The 20,013-nt window shown below is 47.3% G+C and overlaps 1 protein-coding gene across 3 annotated transcripts; it reads right to left on the bottom strand.

Annotated features, from left to right (window-relative positions):
* Nucleotides 1–3,245: 3,245 nt before the first annotated feature.
* Nucleotides 3,246–19,969, bottom strand: ANP32A (acidic nuclear phosphoprotein 32 family member A). Of its 3 annotated transcripts, none has more exons than XM_015873356.3 (8): nucleotides 19,783–19,969; nucleotides 9,649–9,798; nucleotides 9,385–9,507; nucleotides 7,818–8,016; nucleotides 7,513–7,611; nucleotides 5,889–5,986; nucleotides 4,914–4,974; nucleotides 3,246–4,723 (listed from the first exon to the last, which is right to left on the bottom strand). In XM_015873356.3, exons 1-8 carry the CDS (start codon nucleotides 19,834–19,836, stop codon nucleotides 4,662–4,664), a joined length of 846 nt encoding a protein of 281 aa, XP_015728842.1. In that variant the 5' UTR covers nucleotides 19,837–19,969; the 3' UTR covers nucleotides 3,246–4,661. The 3 variants fall into 3 exon arrangements, with proteins under 3 accessions (XP_015728842.1, XP_015728843.1, XP_015728845.1); XM_015873357.3 differs by having other exon boundaries at nucleotides 7,513–7,599; XM_015873359.3 differs by lacking the exon at nucleotides 7,513–7,611.
* Between the last annotated feature and the right edge of the window lie 44 nt (nucleotides 19,970–20,013).

Genomic DNA, 20,013 nt, shown 5'->3' with positions numbered 1-20,013 from the left:
TTTAGCACCGAGCTCCCTGTGCTGCTCCAACCTTAGGGCTCACCATAAGGACCACCCCAGTCTCCCCTTGTCCCTGCAGTTTGGGTCCATAAGACCAGTTCTGCACTGGGCTGTATCCCAGTTGCCTGCTCTGAGCTGCTTTTGGAGGTGGGGGGTGTTCCAGTGCTTCTGGGCAGTCTGCAGTGTTTTACCAGGGTCTAAATTAGACCCACGACACAAAGCTCCCAGCTATTTTTTTTTCCCACTTATTTTGCAAGCATTACAATCTGTCTAAAGCCTGAAGGTGCCTCCCTTACTTCTTGGGACACACAGCACCTCCCGGACCTTTTGCAACCTCAGCTATTCCAAAACACCTGATTTAGCTGCAGGATTTTCCAGGCTGTCCCCACACAAATCCAGGCAGAGGGCTCGCCCTTCATTTATGCTGCTGATGGCACAGTTTCAGGGACAGTGGGTTTGAAGGAGAAAGGATTACAGAACTCAGCCGCCGCCAGCAGCAGCAGCAGCAGACAGCCCCCTCCCAGAGCAGCCCTAGCCAGGGATGTTTCCTTTCCTGCTCTGCTTTCCCCACCCGTATTCAGCCTTATCACCCTGACCTACTTTCTGCTTCCTGGAGGTTGTGCTCTGTCGGAGGCAAACGCTTGGCTTGGCCACATGGTACTTCCCATCCTTTGCATTATTGGTTCCAGCGTCTTCAGAGCGAGCGCCTGCTGGAAAGGATCTCCAGTGGTGAAACCCTGTTATACTTATAGACAATATAAAAACTGCTTTTTCAAAGCAAAAACCAAGCAAATTAAGGAAAGAAGAGCCCCTGTGTTTTTGTCAGTTAGCTCAGTGGAGTTTCCCATCAATGAGCTGAGGGTGCTGCTGGCCCTCCCTTCCCCACCACCCCGAGGCTCCGTGGCTGCAGCCACACGCTCAGGGCTGCCCCTGGGAGCTCAGATTTCCCATAGCTAAAAAGAAAAAAATAAAATAAAATAAATAAACCAACAAAACTCACATTTTTAAAACGATGCACTGCTGCTTTTTGACCCAAAGCAAGATCCCCTGTGAGGAGGCTTTCAAAGGGCTCAGCATGGGAACATTCCATCCCCTGCAATATTGCCCGGCAGCACTGAGCTGCTGAGCACAGCTCAGGCTGCATCACAGCACAATTACTATTATAGCAAAGGTGCTCTAGGAACGTGTTAGAAGTGAAGGTGGTGGTTTTCTCACAGGAGGGATGTTCGGGTTCAAAGAACTTGGCTGGTCCTCCCTCTGCCAATGCTTCCATCCTCTGTGTGCGTTTTGCACTGGTCCAGCATCCAATCATAACAGAAAAACAGAAACTCCAAACAGAAGATTATTAAAGCCTTGCCAGAAATTCTCCACCAGGTTTTTGTTGGCTCTGGGAAGGAGCGAAAGCAGCAGTGTCAACAAACAACTGATAGCAGAGAAGGAGCACGGTGCCATTCTCCGGCCCAAACACCCAGGGGAGAAAATGGGAACGGCCAAGCTGAGGAAAACAGGCATTTGGATGAGCTGAACTCATCTGTTATTTATTTCTGCTTTCTTCTTGGGCTTTCCTGCTGATCTGGTACCAAATGGCAGCCTCTGGGCAGGTTTTTTTCCCCACAAGGAGGCTGCAAGTTGGTGTCTTTAGTCACTTGGGAAACAAGCCCTTGGCACGCAGCACGCCAGTGCCACACTTAGAGAAATAATTAGGAAATCAGCCACATTAAGCAAAGCTCAGTTTTGTTCTCAGCGACGGCAGCAAAGCTTCACAGCATCCTCCTCCCAGCACAAAAAAACCAAAATCCTGCTTCCTACCTGCAGTCAGTGTCTCAGCAGTGCTAAACCATGCACGGGGCTCCACTTCAGCAGGCAGGCGGCAAACAGTGGCTCACTGCTGCACTTCTCTTTGGGAAGCCTCATTAATTCCAAAGTAAGCTCTGAGACAATCAGCAGTACAAAGAGAAGCATCACTTAAATGACACCTAGCTCATTCACTGCTTATTAGAGGGGAGAGCTTCGGGGTGTCTGCACTGTTTCCCAGATGAGAGGAAGAGCTGCTTTGCAAGGCAGTGTTGGTGGCTCGCTGGAGCCCATGGGTGACAAAGGTTAAAACAAATGTCACTTCAGCACTAGCACGTGAAGCTGTGTTGCCACATCTCCTGCATGCAAAGGGGCACAGGGATTCAGTGTGCTCATTTCCAAGTCTCTGGCTCATTCTGGAGGAAGGGTCAGGTCCAGCTGCTGCTGAATCCTCTGAATTGCTTGAGTGAAAACTTCCACCTTTGGATAAACCACTTAGTGGCCAAGCTTGCCGGTACAAAGCTCACCTGAAACCTTTGAATTTTAAGCTGGTTCAAGGACACAGAGGCTCTGTTTGGGTTGGATCGTCTGAGCTCTTCAGTTTGTCTTTGCTACTGGTTGCTGCTGTTTGCTTTGCAGGACTATGACCCTGCCTGGCCAGGCTATGGCTTTGGCTTTGCAGCAACAGATGCCGGCTGGGGTGGGAGCAACAGTTTGCCTGCTTCTCAAAAACAAACAGCCAAAGAAAGCCCACAAACAAAGCCCCAACCCAACACCACCACCACCACCAGCAGCCACCTGCCTATTACAGTGAAAAGATTTTTGCAAAGAGATCCAATGAAGGAAGAGCAGATCTTCCGCAGCTCCTCACTCTCCTCTTGGCACGGCACATAAAGGCATGTCAAAGAGCTCAAGATACACAGCCTGCTCTGCCTGCTCTGCCATTCACCTCTCTAACAACTCATTCAAAGAGGAAAAATGCAGAGGCTTAGCTGAGAACCGGCTGTGAGGAACAGCAGGATGGCTCTGGATAAGAACGAGTGATGTCCCTCAGGCCCCAGATACACTAACCTGGGGCTCACACAGAGCCTCACTTGGATGAAGGAAACCAAGAGTTCTTTCTTCTGGGCCGGAATAAACAGGGGTAGGATTAACAGACAGCAGAAACGAACACGCCGGGCTGTACTAATCACGTCGCTCACACTGAAAAAACCTGCTCGTTCTGAAAGAAAAATGGCACGCTATTATTTACAGTCAAGTCAGAACCTCTCCCTTGGTTTCACCCAACCGTGGCTAACAGTTCTGTAGAGCAAAACACATCATCAAGCTACTAAAAATATCAGGGCATTTACCAGAATAACCTACTGAATGCCTGTTGAAAAAGGTATGCGATTCATTCCCAGTGGCACGTTTTACTTAAATAAGCCACAGAAAAAGAAAAAAAGAAAAAATTGTATAAAAAGATTTATTGAAATTCATCAATGACAAACAGACATAAAACTCAAAGTTTGGCTCTTCTGGGGGAGGGGGTGGGGGAGGAAGGGGGGAGAAAAAAATACAACCAAAAAAAAAACCAACCTGTTGCAAATGTATTTATACAGATGAAATATTGACTAGGAAATACAAGTCACTTCTAAAGCTATTTTAAAGAGGGATATGAAAGTAAAACTGTACATTCACTAGGTATTTTCAGTCATTTTACTGACTTCCACTAGGTAAGAAAATACAATTTCGTATTAGTATCTCGTGCTTGAGTGTATGAAAAGAAACGTTCTACCCTACATGCTGTACTGCCTCCTGTATTCGGGTTTGTAAAAATCGGCCAAGTATATAGCACAAGTGGAAGTAGTTTCTCATCACTTCAAATTGACCAGGTGTTATATATTACAGACCAAAATAGTACACGCCTTATTTAAAAGGGTTGAAACGTTTTTTATTACAATTGTCAAAGTCATTTCACTAGTAACTCAGGAATTAGGAACACTTTTTATATATATTTATATATATATATTTAAATGCCTGCCATTTTCAGTGGATTGGCTGTACCCTAGCCAAAAACAAACCAAAATAAGAAAAAACAAACCAACAAAACCCAACCGAAAAACAGAAGGGGAAAAAAAAAAGAACACAACACACAGGGGGAGGGAGGGGACTGCAAATCCACCCCACAAACCAGATCCAAAGGAACACCCCCAAAAAACCCCCCCCAGAAACATTTGGTCACTATTTACAAACAGCAAAAGAAAAGGTACCTACAAAAGCAGGGAAAGCAATGGCTGAAAATGGCAGTCATTCACGGACAGGCAACAAAGAAATCACTTTATCAATATGCCATTCTCACACCTGTTGCTGCGGAAGGATGCTTTGCCTAGATTTGGAGCACCCCCCAGAAATGCTTACAATGTATTTTCTTTCCGGCAGAGGTGGAAAACTCCAACAACCAAGGATATTCAGTTGTCTCAGAACAAAGCTTGTGTATTTGGGGTATCATCCACTGATCTTAAAACTTCATTATTATTTTTTTTTTCCTTTAGGGATGTCAAACTATCCACTCCAATAATAAGAAACAAATTACCACTTGGTTTATACTTACTATTGCAGTTACAGGGACTAAGAGAGGGACAAAAAGAAAAATATATATATATTAAATGAATAGGAGGAGGAGTGGCAGTAAAAATAGTATTTTATTCCCTTGCCCACCCAGTCTGCTTCTCCCTCTCATTCCCACAGCAACATTACAATCAGGAGAAAAAAAAAAAAAAAGGAAAAAAAAAAAAAAAAGAAAAAAGGTTGGGGGTGTGGGGAGGGAAATACAGGGTAAAAACAGTCAAATCACAATAGGAAAATTTCAAAATAGGTTATTCAGTTTAGTCATCTTCATCCCCTTCGTCTTCGGGTTCTCGTTTCCTCTTCTGTCCCCGTTCTTCATCTACAAAACAAAACACAGCTTGAGTGAAATGAGAGCTTCCACAAGTGGCTGAGATGCTGGACAACTTCAGTAACTTCTGCTCTATGGGCAATTGGCCAAAGGAGCAGGAATGAAAACACAAGCCTGCTTTTTAGAAAGTTTACATATATACATATTTTAAACTCAAGGAAAAAGTGGATTACTGCCGTACCGGGTTCTTCTTCATCTTCATCATCATCTACGTCACCATCGTTATAGCCTTCCTCGTCCTCCTGGATTTAGAGAAAGAAAAAACATCATCAAAAATAGGTAAGAAAGTTGGTTTCAGCTCAGAACCTCTCACAATCTGGCAGTATCCAGACAGAAAGTCCTTGAAGCATCTTAAAAACCAAAGAAAAGGCAGACACCTCCCACACACTTATATAAGTGCAGTTGTTGGAAGTTTTTTGCTGCAGCATAACTGGACGCTGGCCCAAGTTTCATTGCAGAAAACCATAGCTCCACTTCTAGCTTCAACTCTTCAGCAAGTAAGTGGTTTCATACTTCAGATGATAAGTAGCTGCAAACTTTGTTATGATGCCCTGAGTTTAGTCAAACTTGATGACTGCTACTTATGACTGCTCAGTAGGAGAAGGCACATGTTCAGTAGGTGAGGAGAGTTACAACATGGGCAGACACTTGCAGGTTCTGAGTAGCTGACCTCCCACAGACAAATTTCAGCCCCGTTCCCAGTGGTTCTGTTAACAGTGAAGTCTCAGCAGAATATGACCATCTTGTCACACCCTACAGACAGCAGCAGGACTGTGCTAAGAATTCAAGAATCACAAGGCACACATACAGAGAAGAACCTCGGACTAAGACCATAGGGTCAGTAACTCATGCCCCATTCCTGTCTGTAAACCCAGCCCTTCAGAGGCCCCATCTGCTAGGACTGCAGACATTTCTGATAGTACTTTTGACATCAGCAAAACCAGAATGATTTCGTGTCAGCGGTCACTAGATGGCAGCTGGCTCACAGACAGGCAGTCCTCAAAGACACCCTCACCACGATACTTCTCAGGTGAAAACAGAAAGCATGTGATTGCTGTACAGAAAAAGCCTGCAACCTTCTGTCCATTTCTTGCCCAGCTATTCCCAGTTATGGAACGTTCACTTCATACCCATTATTAACCACATAAATTCTTACCTCTTCCTCTCCGCTTACGTCCTCCTCTTCTCCTTCCTCTTCTTCCTCCTCATCCTCTTCATCTTCTACTACCTGAGCATCATCGTCGTACTCCTCTTCTATACAGAGAAACAAGATGAATTACTCGGACATTTAATTTTTTCAACACTGCCATGAAATACAGGACCTCTAATTGACACAAGGAGCAAACAAAGCATTGCTTAAATGCCATGTAGAATCAAAAGCAGCTCTCCTGCTGCTGACAAGGAAAGGCACAGTTCTGTTCCTCTTTCGCCAAGCAACAGGGTAGTATGGCAGCCATCTCCATGGATGAAGCTGCTCCAGGGCTGCAGGACCTTTGACAGCCTCAGGGCTGCTTCAGCTGCTCCAGTTCCCACTACTGAAGAGTGCTTTAAAGCTTGTGGAACACTTTGCAGCTTTTCAACTGCAAGCGTCCATCTTTTTCCAACAGGAATGAGATAGAACTTTTTACAAGCCAACCATGCAGTGGGACCTCTCCCTAGGGGAAGTAATTTGCCTTCACGCTATAACAGCGATACAAAAAGGGTCACAATCCACCAAATGAAATTGCAATTTGTTTTTGAGAGGAAAGTACTTAAATGCAACCAGCCCAAGCAACAAGACACGACTGTTTCTCATGCTGCAGGAATGGCGCTTTGGGAGCTTCTTCATGCATTTCAACACAGGCTCAGACTTGCGCACTGATGAAGAGAACCTGTCCTTGCTGAACCTTTGTGCTGCTGGATGAATGCACCAGCCTGCCTGGCATTGCTGCAGCTATCACCCCTTTCACCAGGGCTCACATTCAGCACTCAAGGGAAAAGTGCAAGTCCAGCTATTCTGCTTTTGCTGTGCAGCTGGGTTTGAAGAGTCTAGCAAATTCCCCAAAGTCAGTCTGATACTCATCCAACCGGCACACTGATGCCTCCGAGTGCAGTCTGCCAGGGAGGCAGAATGGCACCTACAGCATAGTGGAACCCACAGGTCATTTTCCTATCATTAAAAAAGTTCCTTGCTGCTTCATTAGTGCCTTTCACAGAGCTTGCCCCAGGCAAGCTTCAATAAATACATTCTCCTCTCTTTCGCCCGATCCCAATCAGTTCAGTTTGTCCTCAAAGACAAGCTACAACCTCCCAGCAATGCCTTAACTTCTCTACTTGATCCCTTGACTCAGCTACTCATTTCCAGGCCCACTCTGGTTTCCTGCCCTGCCCTTCTCTGCCAGAGTCAATGCAACCACACATACTTCCCTGATTGTATGGTTCCAGGAAAACTGCTGGGTGTGCATCCCATCTTTTCTTATGTTTCTCCCTTACATACTCATCCCCTGATGTTTACTGTTCCCTTAACTGTCCTGGTGTCTTTACTGTTTGTCTTCTTCCTTCTGGTCCCTTTAGTGTACAGCCTTTTACTCCCCATCTTTCAGCTGAAATAAGCTTGAGGGAAATAAACTCTTCCAGGCCCTGCCCATCTCCATTCCCCTTGCTAGGACTGAAGTGCATCAGTCAGCTAGGAGGTGCTGAGAACACCCTTCTCTTGCCAATGAGCCAGAGCTGGAAGCAAAACATACTACACAGCATATCAATCCTCCAATTACGTATGCCAAGCAGCACAATTCACATACCGTCTTCATCTTCCTCCTCGTCGTCTAAGCCCTCCACGTAGCCCTCTGCATCAGAGTCCGGTGCTTCTTTGTCATCCCGATCTTTCACTAGAGATAAGACTGAGAAAGTTGTTCTTTCAGGCCCTGACCACCTCCTTTCCCCTTGCTCCTTCAGAGGACACTGAGGTACTTTTCCTTTACATCAGTCAGGAAGAAGCTGCTGAGAACACCCTTCTCTTGCCAACAAGTCAGACCTGGAAGCAATATGTACTAGGCAGCATATTGCTCTTTTAACTTACATACACTAAGTAGCACAATTCACATACCATCTTCATCTTCCTCCTCATCGTCTAAGCCCTCCACGTAGCCCTCTGCATCAGAGTCTGGTGCTTCTTTGTCATCCCGATCGTAGCCATCGAGGTATGTGAGTTGTGGGAGGAGCTTGAACACGTTTTCTCTATAATCATTCAAGTTGGTTACCTCGCAATTGAAAAGATCTAAACTCTTCAGGTTTTCTAACTTTTTCTGCAAGGAAAGAAAAGCCTCTGAAGTTCAGTGTTTCAATAAACCTCTACAGGACAGACAGTTTAACAAGAGCTGGTTAATATGTTCAAGAACTTCTTGTGACAAAAGGAGTCATTTCAGCCTCTGCCTACTGAATTGGGGCAGAACAGAAACCTGCAGTGTCTGGGCAGTGCTGCTGCAGTGTCTGAGTAGAAAAAACTCTCTTAAGTTAAGTACCTTGCAAGTGGAAGACTGAGATTTGGAAAGAGGTACAAAAATCAGACGTGTTGTAAGGGACCAAGTTAAGAATAACTATCAGACCAGGGAGTTATCCCAGAAGGATCACTATTTACAACGGAAAAGGAAACAAACTGTTCTTTAGACACAAGAACTTTTCTGGAAGAGATTTTTTAAAATTGGGATGATTGTAGCTTTGATTTTGGAAGAATGAAAAAAGGATTTAAAAATCCAAAAGGGTTTTTTGTTTTGTTTTGTTTTGGATAAGGTCTGTATTGCCAGCAGCACTCCAGAGTACCAACAATAAAAGTGCAAGCAAAGCAGTTAAGGATTTGTATCAAGTCTTATGAAATATCTCTCTTCCAGAGTTTAGCATGTACAGCAACAGTGACATCAAGAAAACAAGTCTGAAACTGGGAATAGTCATAATCCTTTCTCTCATCTGTTTGCTATGAGTTTACTATTTTGCTTTCTGCTTTTGCTGGAGGGAAGGAGAGCCAAGGACTCGTTTGAAAAATGCTCTTCAAGACATTTAGGAGCAAGTATTTGGGAAGTGGGCATGAGTTTGAAAGCCCTCATTTCTGAACAATAAAGGGCACACGGTACTATTTCCTAATTTTTGGCTTAAAAAGCACTATTAGAATTGATAATTGAATGGTTTTTGGAATAGCAACCTAATAAACATGAACTCAGCACTGAAATAAGGAGTATATATATCAGCAGTGAGCAAGAGACAATGATGGAAACCAGCAGGAAAGAGCTGGAAATTCAGCCCGAAGAACTGACTCTTGCTCACTCCCTTAGGTGAAAATATCACCCTGTAGGTGAAACCATCCCAGTCGTGGGGCTGACCCACACTGCCCACAGCCGGGACAGGCTCCGGGCGGAGCGCTGGCCGCTAGGGGGGGGCAGCGGCTCACGCTCCCCGCGGGGACGCCCAGCTCCGGCTGCTCGGATGGCACCGGTGGAGCACTGCAGCTGCCAGCCCGATAGCAAGGGTCACCGGGCTGCAGAGATAAGCACCGGGCTGAAGACATTCAATGGAAAGTGGATTCAGAATGTCAGAACCCTGAGCGCTGTCTCTGCCAAGCCACTGCTTTGCCCCTCCTCTTCACAAAATTAGTTTTTATTTTGCTCTATCCACCGACTTACCAGAGGTTCTATTGTACCAAGATCTTTTATTTTGTTGCCACTTAGATTTAGATGCGTGAGGTTTGGACACTTTTCTGCCAACACTTCCAGTCCTCCTGAGACTCTGTTGTCACTCAGTTCGAGCTAAAAGGCACAAAAACACCTTGAGTTTCTGGCTCAAACATGCATCACAAAGCAGCTTGGTCAGTCATAAATCACATTTTTATGCAAACAATCATTTTACACTCAGCATATTGCAAAGAGGAAGAGAAAGGATATATTTACCTTCTTAAGTTTGTTTAACTTTGGTAAGTTTGCAACTGAGGTTAAGCCTACGTTGATTGTACTCAAGAACTCCAGCTCTTCGAACTCATCTGTAAGGCCTTCAATTTTGCCTTCGTATGACCTACAGTTGTCAAGAACAAGTTCTTTAACCTGGAAAAAGAGCAATGCAAAATGCACATAAGCAGCGCTGTATGGGGGATAAAGAGTTCACTCACAAGCAAAGGACAACACAGCTCAGGGGAAAGTGACAGTTATTCCATCGGGTTATTGAAGAAGCATGGAGAGCTCGGTGCCTGTTCTGAAAACCTAAAGCTGGGCTCTGGCAATCTGAACCCATGCAGTCAGAGCTCACCATCATCCCTTCTCCCTCTGGCTGCTTTGGGGAAAGATCTGCTCCATGGTGGCACCTGAATCCCGGGGAATTACAAGGTGTGCTGCAGGTGATGCTGGAAGGGGAGGTTTGGTGAGCACTGCTGCTCCTGCAGCCTCTTTGTCTCTTACCTCCCCCATCCTGATGCAGCGAGCAGCTCAATGGGAGGGGTGGACATAATGTCCCACAGTGCTGAGCACAGGACTGCCTGCTAAAGGGTTGGTTTCTTTGCTTTTGTCTGAAGAACTGACCCTCACTCTTTTTGCAGGTGCTACCTCCAACAGACACTGAACAGCAGCATTCGTGTAAAAGAGAAGCTGATCGTGCCCCACCTTGAACAAGGCTGCTGGTTTTCACCCTGGTGCCAGGGCAGCTTTACAGGACTCAAGGCCATCAGGAGCAAACATAAAATGGGCTTTTCTGGGCTCTCTGTGACTGTGACACCACAGGAAGGTCCCACCCACTGGGAGAACATTCAGACATTTTCATGCCCTCCTGCACCAGGCAGCCAGAGAGACCTCCAGCTCCAGGGCTTATTTAGAGCTTTGTAGATGGGGTGCTGCTGCTTGCTAGGAAGATGGTTTAAAGAGAGGTTTGCCAACAGGGTGTACATGGAAACATGAAGCAGCTATTCAAGTCACACTGAGGACAGTTAACACACAAATATATATATATATATATATTAATTACTGTAGTCCGGTTGCACAGAGAAGAATCCTATGTAGTTTTATAGCTCCAAATAACATCCCTAGTTTTCTAATTCAATCCCAGGCACTGAAGTCAACAGGGAAGTCAGCCCAAAGCAACACGAGTACAAGTGATTCATTGAGTAGGAGGATCAGAGTTAGACAGGAAATACGTTTTCCAAGACTCCACAATTTTCCTAGAAGAATGATGGCAGGGAATGACCACATAAAGCTCTTCCAGAAGGATTTTAGGCTGGTTAGAAGAAACTAAATAAAGGAATCAAATGCTCCAGATCCTCCTTGCACCAAAACATAGCAACAATCAGAAAGAAAAAAAACAACCACTTTCTTTAAGATACAGACAGCAGGAAAGCAGTTTGAAAGGCACATATGCGTATCTTCTTACTGTAACAGTACGTAACTATCAGGGTCCTGCAGTGAGACCGTTTCAGGTGCATACACGCTCTGTTGTCTCAGCCATCTGTTTCATAGGCACACAGAGCTCCCGCCAAAAAGTGTAAAAAAACCCAAAAGAACCAAAAGAAAAAAGTGAAGTGAAAGGCTCCACCCCAGCCCAGCCGCTGCACCCCGTGCCTATCTGCCTGTGGCCTTGCTCAGCAGCCTGCAGAGCCCTTTGCCTGCCCCGCTATCTTTGCGGGTCAGCGCTCACCCATGCACAAGAACAACAATCCTCCCTCCCTCTTTGAGGCTGCTGCCCATGCAGGGTCTTTCTGGTGTTATCCTCTTTGCAAAAGGCCAAAGAGGAAGTTGGTGAGAGCACAAGGAGAAAGACGAAGGAAAGCAGGAGGGAGTGCGTGAGGGGTAATGATTGCAGCCTGCAGCCAGCACGGCACTGCACTCAGTGTCAGCCACAGCTCTAAGCTACGCACACCAAAGCATGAAGTGAAATGAAGCAGTACCTGAGCCCCAAAAGGGGAAAGCACCATTTGTCCTCGCCTTGTAAAGGAGGAACATCCCTTCATCCCACCTAAGGGCAGGATGGAGAAATGGCAAATGGGGAACAGGGCAAAGCTTCTTCCAGAGCAGAATGGAAGGGGGGCTGTAAATAGTCATGTATGTAAAAGAAAAACTCCTCAGTACGGTGGCATAAAACTGGTGACCATTCTAGTATGGTGGCCAACTGGTTTCTATTTTCAGTCTGCCCCTTTGGGGGGCAGATCCATTGCAGGACTGCTGTTTCCTGTCATTCAGAAAACTTTGGGTTTGATTCAGAGCTGCAACACTCTTCTCCTTGCAGCACCCAGTATGCAGGAGAGAAGCAAAAGGTGACCTTAGGAAAGGTACATTACACACAGAACAGCTCGCTTCCACGAGAGAAAGCTTAACACATCCATTTGTTTTCAGAAGTCTTCAAAATCTGAAATGAAAAGTCCCACTCCCAGTCACTCTCCAAACATCTCCCCAACTTCCCAGGAACACCCTGACAACACACAGCAAGGCTAATTTTACCTGTCTCCTTCCTCATACTGTGTCACCAAAACACAGAATCAGCCTTTGATGATGTAAGCACCCTCCCTGAGCCTTGCTATAAACTATGCCAGATGAGTAGGCTTCAACTGGTCTGAACCAACCTGGCTGTGTCACACTGCAGCCTGCATAATAGCATGGATGGAGATGAACGGTTGGAACTAAGGGCAATAACATGAACCTGTTTGGAGAGACAGAAGGTAATAAGTGTAATGTGTGCCCTGAGCTAGCTTGTGTTTAGCCACAAAGACAGGAAGACCCAACTTGCAGAAGTTGCATGTGGTCAACCCTATTATTGTAGGCATCACAATGTGCAAGCTACTCAACTCACTAATTGGGGTGAGGACCAATTGGGAAGTGCTAACACAAAACAGACCTTTGCTTGTCATTTCCTCTCTCCCCAGAGTACTGCTATGTAGCAAGAAACAGCAGGAGAGCAACATGCCATAGGCAACCAACAACTGCAGATGACACTGTGATACTCACCTAAACAGCTAAGAAGGCACCCACAGATGAGTGTCTAGCAGAAAATCTAACATGTATGTAGCTAGGTTAGGTCCTGAAGCAAACAACCATGTCTTCAACAGCACCCATGGTAAGGCACCTTCACCTGCTTCAATAGGGATGCTCTACAGCTTCATCTGCCCAGAGCTCCTTGGGCAGCCAGCTGCTCTGCCTTCTCCCTGTTCAGCTCAGGTACAGCCCTGCACCTCCTAGCTCTGTCCAGGTGCTTCCTGCTCATCTGTGCATTGCGCTGTGGTTTGCTGGTGCCAGTCCTTGGTTTTCATATGCATGCACGTAAGCAGACTGCAGCTTCTTCAACTAATCCTGAGACAGCGTGCCTTGGACCTCTTCTCCTGTCTCCAGTGTCTATTTGCGACGGGCTCAGAGGCTTTCAGAAGATGACATCATGCTGCTGTTAACACACGCTGCGCTGCTGGCTGCAGATTACAGCATCCTCTGTATCTCTTCAGGACTTTCATGACATCACACTCTGCATTACTGCCTACTTGATAAGCAGGGAGTCTTATCTCTTTCCTAGTATGGTTACCACATTAAGCTGTATGCCCAGCTGTATGGTATTCTTAACATAGCCGTGTACACTGCAAGACTTCAACCTATTCCTAGGCCAAGTACAGGCAGTCACGCATAAACAGTGACTGAATTTCACGGCAGCCCTAGCAAGAGGATCCCCAGCTCGCTCACTCCCATATTCTAAATGCACAATCAATGCAATATAGTTACAGACAGCTACTATGCAGCACAAGGTATCACCTTAACCCTTAATCTGCATTGCCATAAGAGCATGTAAAAAAAGGCTTTCTGAAGTAGAGACTTTCCCTACAGCCCCTGGGCAGGGAGACCCAGAAGTGGGACTAAGCTCCTGAATCCAGGTCTGTGATTGAAGGCTTAACAATGCGACAGAAGGACACAGCTGTGAATACAGTTTTTAAAAGATAAAAGGCAAATTTACAAGTACAAGTACCATTCTGTGGCTTCACAAGCAGAGCTACTAAGACTGTAACATCTCATTTTCAGCACAATGGATCAGATGCTTTTGAAGTGTTTGCTGCTGTGCCCCTAGGATAGGGATATCTCAGTGTGTGGCATTTCAACCCCCAGAAACAGGAGAAGATGAGGGTGTTAACTCTGCCTTGCTCTGTTCCCTGCCGAATAGAGCTTACAGGCATTGGCTGCAGGTGACAGTAGCAAAGTTGTTTTTTTCCCCTACCAGAACAACTTCTGACATTGGATTTTGATGCATCTCCTCAAAGTTTCACTATGAGCAGCTGAGATGCAACAAATGAATAGATTTTACTTGCTTGAATTGTCTTACACAATTAAAGTTAGTTAGTCCATTGACCTTGCACAGGCTCTGGTCATCACTGCGTTGGGCAGAAATCTGCAAAGCCTGGAGCAAGGAGAAACACTGCTCAAAAAAAGGCCACAGAACACAAAGCACTGCCCTGAGATGCAGCAGAACACACAGCAGGAAGAGCAGCGAGTGACAGCTGGGAAGAGATGGGATGGAATTAACGTGTGGCCCTTGTCACTGTGAGCACTGGGTATCATTATGGCCAGCAGGTACCCAGCCAAACAGCAGAGCTCACCCTTGCCAAACACTTGGTTCATGTTGGAGCTCCAGAGCAGCTGAGGCTGGAGCTTGTTTTGTTGGGATCTCTGCACCCTCCCAATCGTAGCTGTCCCTTCCACCAGCACCCTCCAACTGGCCCTTCTGAAACAACACAGTCTGCAGATGGTGAGCACAACAGTGCCCCGTGCAGGCTGCTCCAATTTAACCTGTTCCACTTCTGCTAATTCTGCCCATTTTGTATGTGTCCAGCCGAGCTGGAGCTCCAAAGTCTTGCAACAAGGTCATGTGAAACTACTACTGGGCTTTGAAATTCATCTAGGCTTCCCCCTAATGATGCAACCCCAAACTTGCATATTTGAATTCATCTTCTGCATCTCTTTTCCAGAAACAGAACACACCAGGACTCTGCATTACTGCTAAGCCAGGAAAAGGGAAGGAGCAGAAGAGAGATAAGAAAACACTCTAGTTTTCTCTTTTTATGTATCTGTTATTGAAGCTATTCTCTCTTCTGAGGCAGTCTAAGTTTGCTTGCATAGCTCAGAGCTCTTTACATTTTCTACCCTCTAACGTTTCACATACCACAGTTACAAGACCCAAGAGCAACACATTTGGCTCCAGCCAACTTGAAGCCCCTTCACAGCACCTGAGAGAAACCTAATGGAGCAGAGGAAATACGTAAGCAATAGAAGAGTTAAGAGTCTTAATGATTCTCACTACACTTCTGTATCTAATTAGGAAGCAACTCCAGAATCAAAAAGCCTCCAGAATAAAGATAATAATCTACTGCTGCCTTCCTCAAGGAACAGCACCCCAGCATGAAACCCCACGAGTCACATAAAGATACTTTCACACACTTATAAGGTCAGTGTAGCCATATGCATAAGCAGCACATGAATTAATAAACGGAGAACACACGTTGGGGACACAGAAAGCTGCTTCATTCAAAAGCACAGAGCTAGTTTTCATTTCTATCATTAGCAGCAAAACTCTAATTTAGACTCCAAATATTTATGTAGACGGTGACTGTTTCAAACCTGTAAGTGATTAAATTACTCAGTTTTTGTAATAAATGCTTTCACATTGATGTCACTTTCTGCTCCTGGTTGGGGCAGGTGACTTCATGGGGGGCATATCAGCTCCATGTTCCAGCTTCCTTGTACGAGAGCCACATGCCTGACAGCACATCCAAGGTGCTCTTCAGTTACTGCCAGCTACTATGAAATAAAGCAGAACCAAAAGGTAGATCACATCACAACCTGAAAACTCCGCAGTTAGAAAGTTGAAAGCATTGAGCTGAACCTCTTCACTTTGTTCAGCTGCATCAAACTGCCCTCAGCAACAAATGACTGATATACATTAAAAACTGCTCTATTTAAATTAATACTAATTTCAAGAGCTGCATAGTTGATACAGAAAGCAGTCTCTAAAGATGTCAGCTGCTACAGAACGCATTAGCAAATCACACTTAGAGAAGATAAGCTTTTCCTTAGTGTTTATGTGGCTTTAGAGGGGAAGTGTTCAACAGACCAAGTCAATGGACAAACAAGTGCCCCCATAGAGAACACAAATCACACACAGTGATGCGAAGGCAAACACTTCCCATCGGGTTTATAGACCATCAGGTGGTTGTACCCAAACTTTTTCAGATGCAGGTCTTTGAAGCAACATGTATCACTTTAAAGTCTCTACTGTTATTGTGAGCATCACACCAAATAACTAGAGAAAAGAGCTCTGTTATTTAGATTCTTCATACGAGAGAACACTCCACATAGATGCTTACACCCTTCAATGTTAAAACCTACAGTAAACTAGAAGGAAATCACAATCCAAGCAAGTTTTAAAGTGAAAGAGAAAGTCAGAAAAACCATAAGAGATACCCAATGTTGCAGGCAGAGCTTTATCACTGTCATAAATCTGAGCTGATAAAGCTCCTCTCAAAAGCAGCACTAAATCCTCAGACTAAGTGAACCGGTATGGAGGCACTAAGCCATCAGAGATGAGTTTGGTGCATAACTTCCATACGCTGCCTCTGTGCCCCATGGCTGAGAAGTCCCCCTTCACACTGACCTCATTGCACATGAGCTGGGTTACAGACAATAGGAATGAGCAGCAACACCCACAAACACACCCAGCCCCCTGTGGTCAGCAGTTACATCACTACGAGCTGATGGCCTGGAGAAAACCCATATAAAACAGTTGGATCTCACCACAGAGTCATAGGATCACAAGGTTGGAAAGGACCTACAAGATCATCCAGTCCAACTGTCCTCCCATTACTGTTGCCAGCAAAAGCCACTAACCCATATCTCATAGCTCCTCATCTAGACACCAATTTCTAGTAGGCACTTTAATGCAGTATAATAGAAGATGATAGCGATAAGATCAGCAAAGCATCAAAGGCCACAGCACGTGCACTGCTGTAAGAGAACATTGAACATAATGGGTTACAATAAGCAGCAATACCTACAAGGCAGATGGCAGAGCTCAACTCGGGCCATACAACAACGAAAAACCAATTCCAGGCACCACAAATAGATTCCTCACCAACACACACAAAACCCACCGAATTTCAGGCACTGCAACCCCAGGCTGCTCACCAGCATCGACCTCATATAGAACAGCAGCGGAGCCTGAGAAGGAAATAGCTACAATACAATCCTCTTTGAGACATTTATATTACATTTTATTGGCTAACATGTAACCTTGCAGGGTTATGTAACTGAGTAGCTGTACAGTATTACATAGTATCTGACACAGCTGTATTAGCCCATAGCATAAGATGGTAATAGGGGCTTTCTGAGCTTAAACACCTTATCAACATTCCCTTATCAAAGCTTGATTTACAGAAAGTTTTGATTCTGCAAGCTCTGAGAACAGATCGAATGTGAGAGGCACTGCAGATTTAAGCACATATACAATAGCAGCCCCAAGAAGTGAATACACTCCCATTTGTGCCCTTGTTTTCAGCAAGATTTATCTGCATTACATTTAAAGCTTTGAAAATACAAGAAACACTGGCTGCCTATGAGGGCAGAGATTAACACAGTGCCCAGAACCATCTTATTCATGCCCCACATCCACGAATCAATGATACCTGGCATTATATTTACACTAAAACTCAGCTTCAAACGCTGGAGCACTGGCTGGATTGAGCTGCATTTGCTTCTAACAGCTACTTTAAAGCAACAGAGTTCAAACTGCACCCTCAGCTCCCCACAACACGAGAGCAGGTGGAAGCATCTGTCATCAATGGTTGTGCAGGAATGACTGTAAACAGAGCAGCACTCCCAAAGGGCAGCTCCCCTTTGTATGCAGGCGCAACTGTTTACCTACAGAACGGATTACGAGCCCATTTGTTACCTTGGGAAGTGGAACACAGTGACAGAATTAAAGGTTAAGAGGTTAAAATAAAACAGACACGGCGGGTCAAACAAGCATTATTTTACAGCAGGGTGGGTTTCTGAACTGCCGAGGGGCAGCAATACAGCAGTGAGATGGGGTTGTCTATGGAAGGAAGCAGCACCAAAGTGGGGCTTCTCAGAGCAGTGAAACAGCAACAGATCGGGACTCCCAGAGCAGTGACCCACCGCTCAATGGGGGCTCTGGGAACTCCCTCTAAGTCGGAGCAGAAGCTGAAGCAGATATGAATGACGGGGAGAGCCCAGCCTGCACCCAGCACACTTGGGATGGAGGCTGAGTCCACATGAAATGCTTTATCTCACTGTCCAGCAGCACGAGAGGCAAAAACTACATCAAATAAACGCGAAAAAACCCCACAAAACAAAGATAAAAAATACTTCCAGGATAACGCTAATAACAGTAACAACAACAAAGCCGGGCCCTGCTCAGAGCCCATCCCCCGCCCTCCCCAACGCTGCCCTACAGGGACCAGGGGGCAAAGAGCCGATCCAAAGGGGAACGGCGGAGGGGAAGGGGGGTGGGAGAGGAGCAGGCCGCGCTTTACCCTCCGCTCGTCCCGCCGCCGCGTCTCGCCGCCAGGAACCTCCTCCCGCCCGGCGACAGCGGCGACAAAATGGCAGACGGCGGCGGTCCGTCATGGAGGAGCCCCCTCCGAGCCCCGGCCGCCCCCGCCGCGCCCCCTGAGGGGAGGGGATGGCCGCGATCCGCTATGGCGAGCCCAGACCCCCCTACACACACACACCCACCGCCAACACCGCAGCGTTAAGGGCTCCGAAGCGGCCCCTCGAGGAGGGGAACCCCCGCCCGGCGCGGAGGGGAGCGCGGAGCGGCGGGGAGGGACAAACCGCCTCCTCCTCCTTCTCCTCCTCCTCCTCCCTCAGAGCTCGGGAGGGGAAAAAAACATGGCGCCGCGTCCTACTTGCGCTGCCCGCGCCTGGAGACGGCCCCGGGAGCGGCGCGGGGAGCGGTTCGGCTCCGAGCCCGCTTTGTGCCCCCGCACAGGGGGACAATGAGCCCCGCGGGACGGCAGCGCCGAGTGCCCTCCTCCTCCTCCCGGCTCAGGACTTTTTAAAGTTTAAAGAGCAGCTTCCATCCATCCATCCATCCATCCATCCATCCATCCATCCATCCATCCATCCGCCTCCGCCCTCCTCCCCTAGAGGTACGTTCCATTCAGCCGCGCTCTCCCCCCTCCGCTCTCAGCGCGGACCCCACCGCCGCCCTCAGCCCCCGGGGGCGGCTTCGCTCGGGGCCGCGGGTTCGAAACCCGCCGCCACCAGCACCCTGGGAGCGGGGCTCGGGGTGGGGGCCCGCCCGCCTCGGGGCACCCCCCGGGCTCCGACTATTTTCGTCCTGACAAAGTTTCTCGGCCGCTTCGCTCGGGGAAGAGGCTGAAGCGCTGCCCCGAGCTGCGGGGATAAGGGTTAAAAATAAGCCGAAAAAAAGAGGAAAACACGCACACACACACACAGACACACACACGCAGCCGGCCCTTCTGTGCGTGCGGGGATGGAGAGGTGCGGAGCGCATTCTCTTTCCTCGCGCTCGTTGTTTTTCTCCTCGCTCCCTTTCTCAATCCCCCGCTCCCCCATGGCCACGCTCCCACCGACCCTTTTCCCCTTTCCCCCCCCCCTCCCTCAGCATCGGGAGGGAGAGAGGAGGAGAGAGAAAGGGCGCGTTCATGAGCACCACAAAGTTACAAATATGGCTCCCCAGCCTCCGCTCCCGCCCGCCGCGCACACACCCGCCGCGCTCCGGACCCCCCCGGCGCCACAACTCGGCCGCTCCCCGCCCCGGCCCCGCTCTGGGGTCGCCCCCCGGGTACGAAGCGTGAGGTGAGAACCGACCCCCCTCCATCCCCCCCCCCACAGCCCCACGCAGGAGGAGGCAGCGCCCGGCCCGCGGCCCTCTGCTCGGGTATACAGCTTTAAAGGCGTCGACCCCCCCCCCACACACACCCCACCTCCCCCTTTAAAAAAAAATAAAATAATAATTAAAAAAAAAAAAAAAAAAGATGAGCTGCCTTTTTTTTTTTTTTTTGCTTTTTTTTTTTTTTTTTTTTTTTTTTTGCTTACATCTGAGGGCGTCCTGTTCCGCAGCTCTAAGTGGATCCTTTTCTTCATGTCCATGGTCTCGGCTCTGTGCTGGAGGCTCTTCTCGCTGTCCCCGGCTCCGCTCCGTGTGGTGACACCGCCGCAGACCCCCCCTCAGTAATGAGGGACTTTGAGGGCTCAACCAGCGCCGCTCGGAATCCCGAGCCCCAGCGCCGCGGCGAACACTAACCTGATAACTGCGGAGGTGGGGGC

Source organism: Coturnix japonica, chromosome 14 (genome assembly GCF_054131305.1).
Source record: "Coturnix japonica strain WE chromosome 14, WE-NBRP24, whole genome shotgun sequence".
Lineage (NCBI taxonomy): Eukaryota > Metazoa > Chordata > Aves > Galliformes > Phasianidae > Coturnix > Coturnix japonica.
Note: the sequence above shows the minus strand (reverse complement) of the source record. Positions and strands in the feature narration are given on the sequence as shown.

What these genes read in the sequence shown, in the direction of transcription:
- ANP32A (XM_015873356.3), bottom strand. Translation starts at nt 19,836, where the DNA reads ATGGACATGAAGAAAAGGATCCACTTAGAGCTGCGGAACAGGACGCCC. An exon ending in TGAGGAGGAAGATGAAGATG is followed by an intron (nt 7,612 to 7,817) that starts GTATGTGAATTG and finishes CAACTTTCTCAG; the next exon opens with TCTTATCTCTAGTGAAAGAT. An exon ending in CGAGGAGGAAGATGAAGACG is followed by an intron (nt 5,987 to 7,512) that starts GTATGTGAATTG and finishes TTCTCTGTATAG; the next exon opens with AAGAGGAGTACGACGATGAT.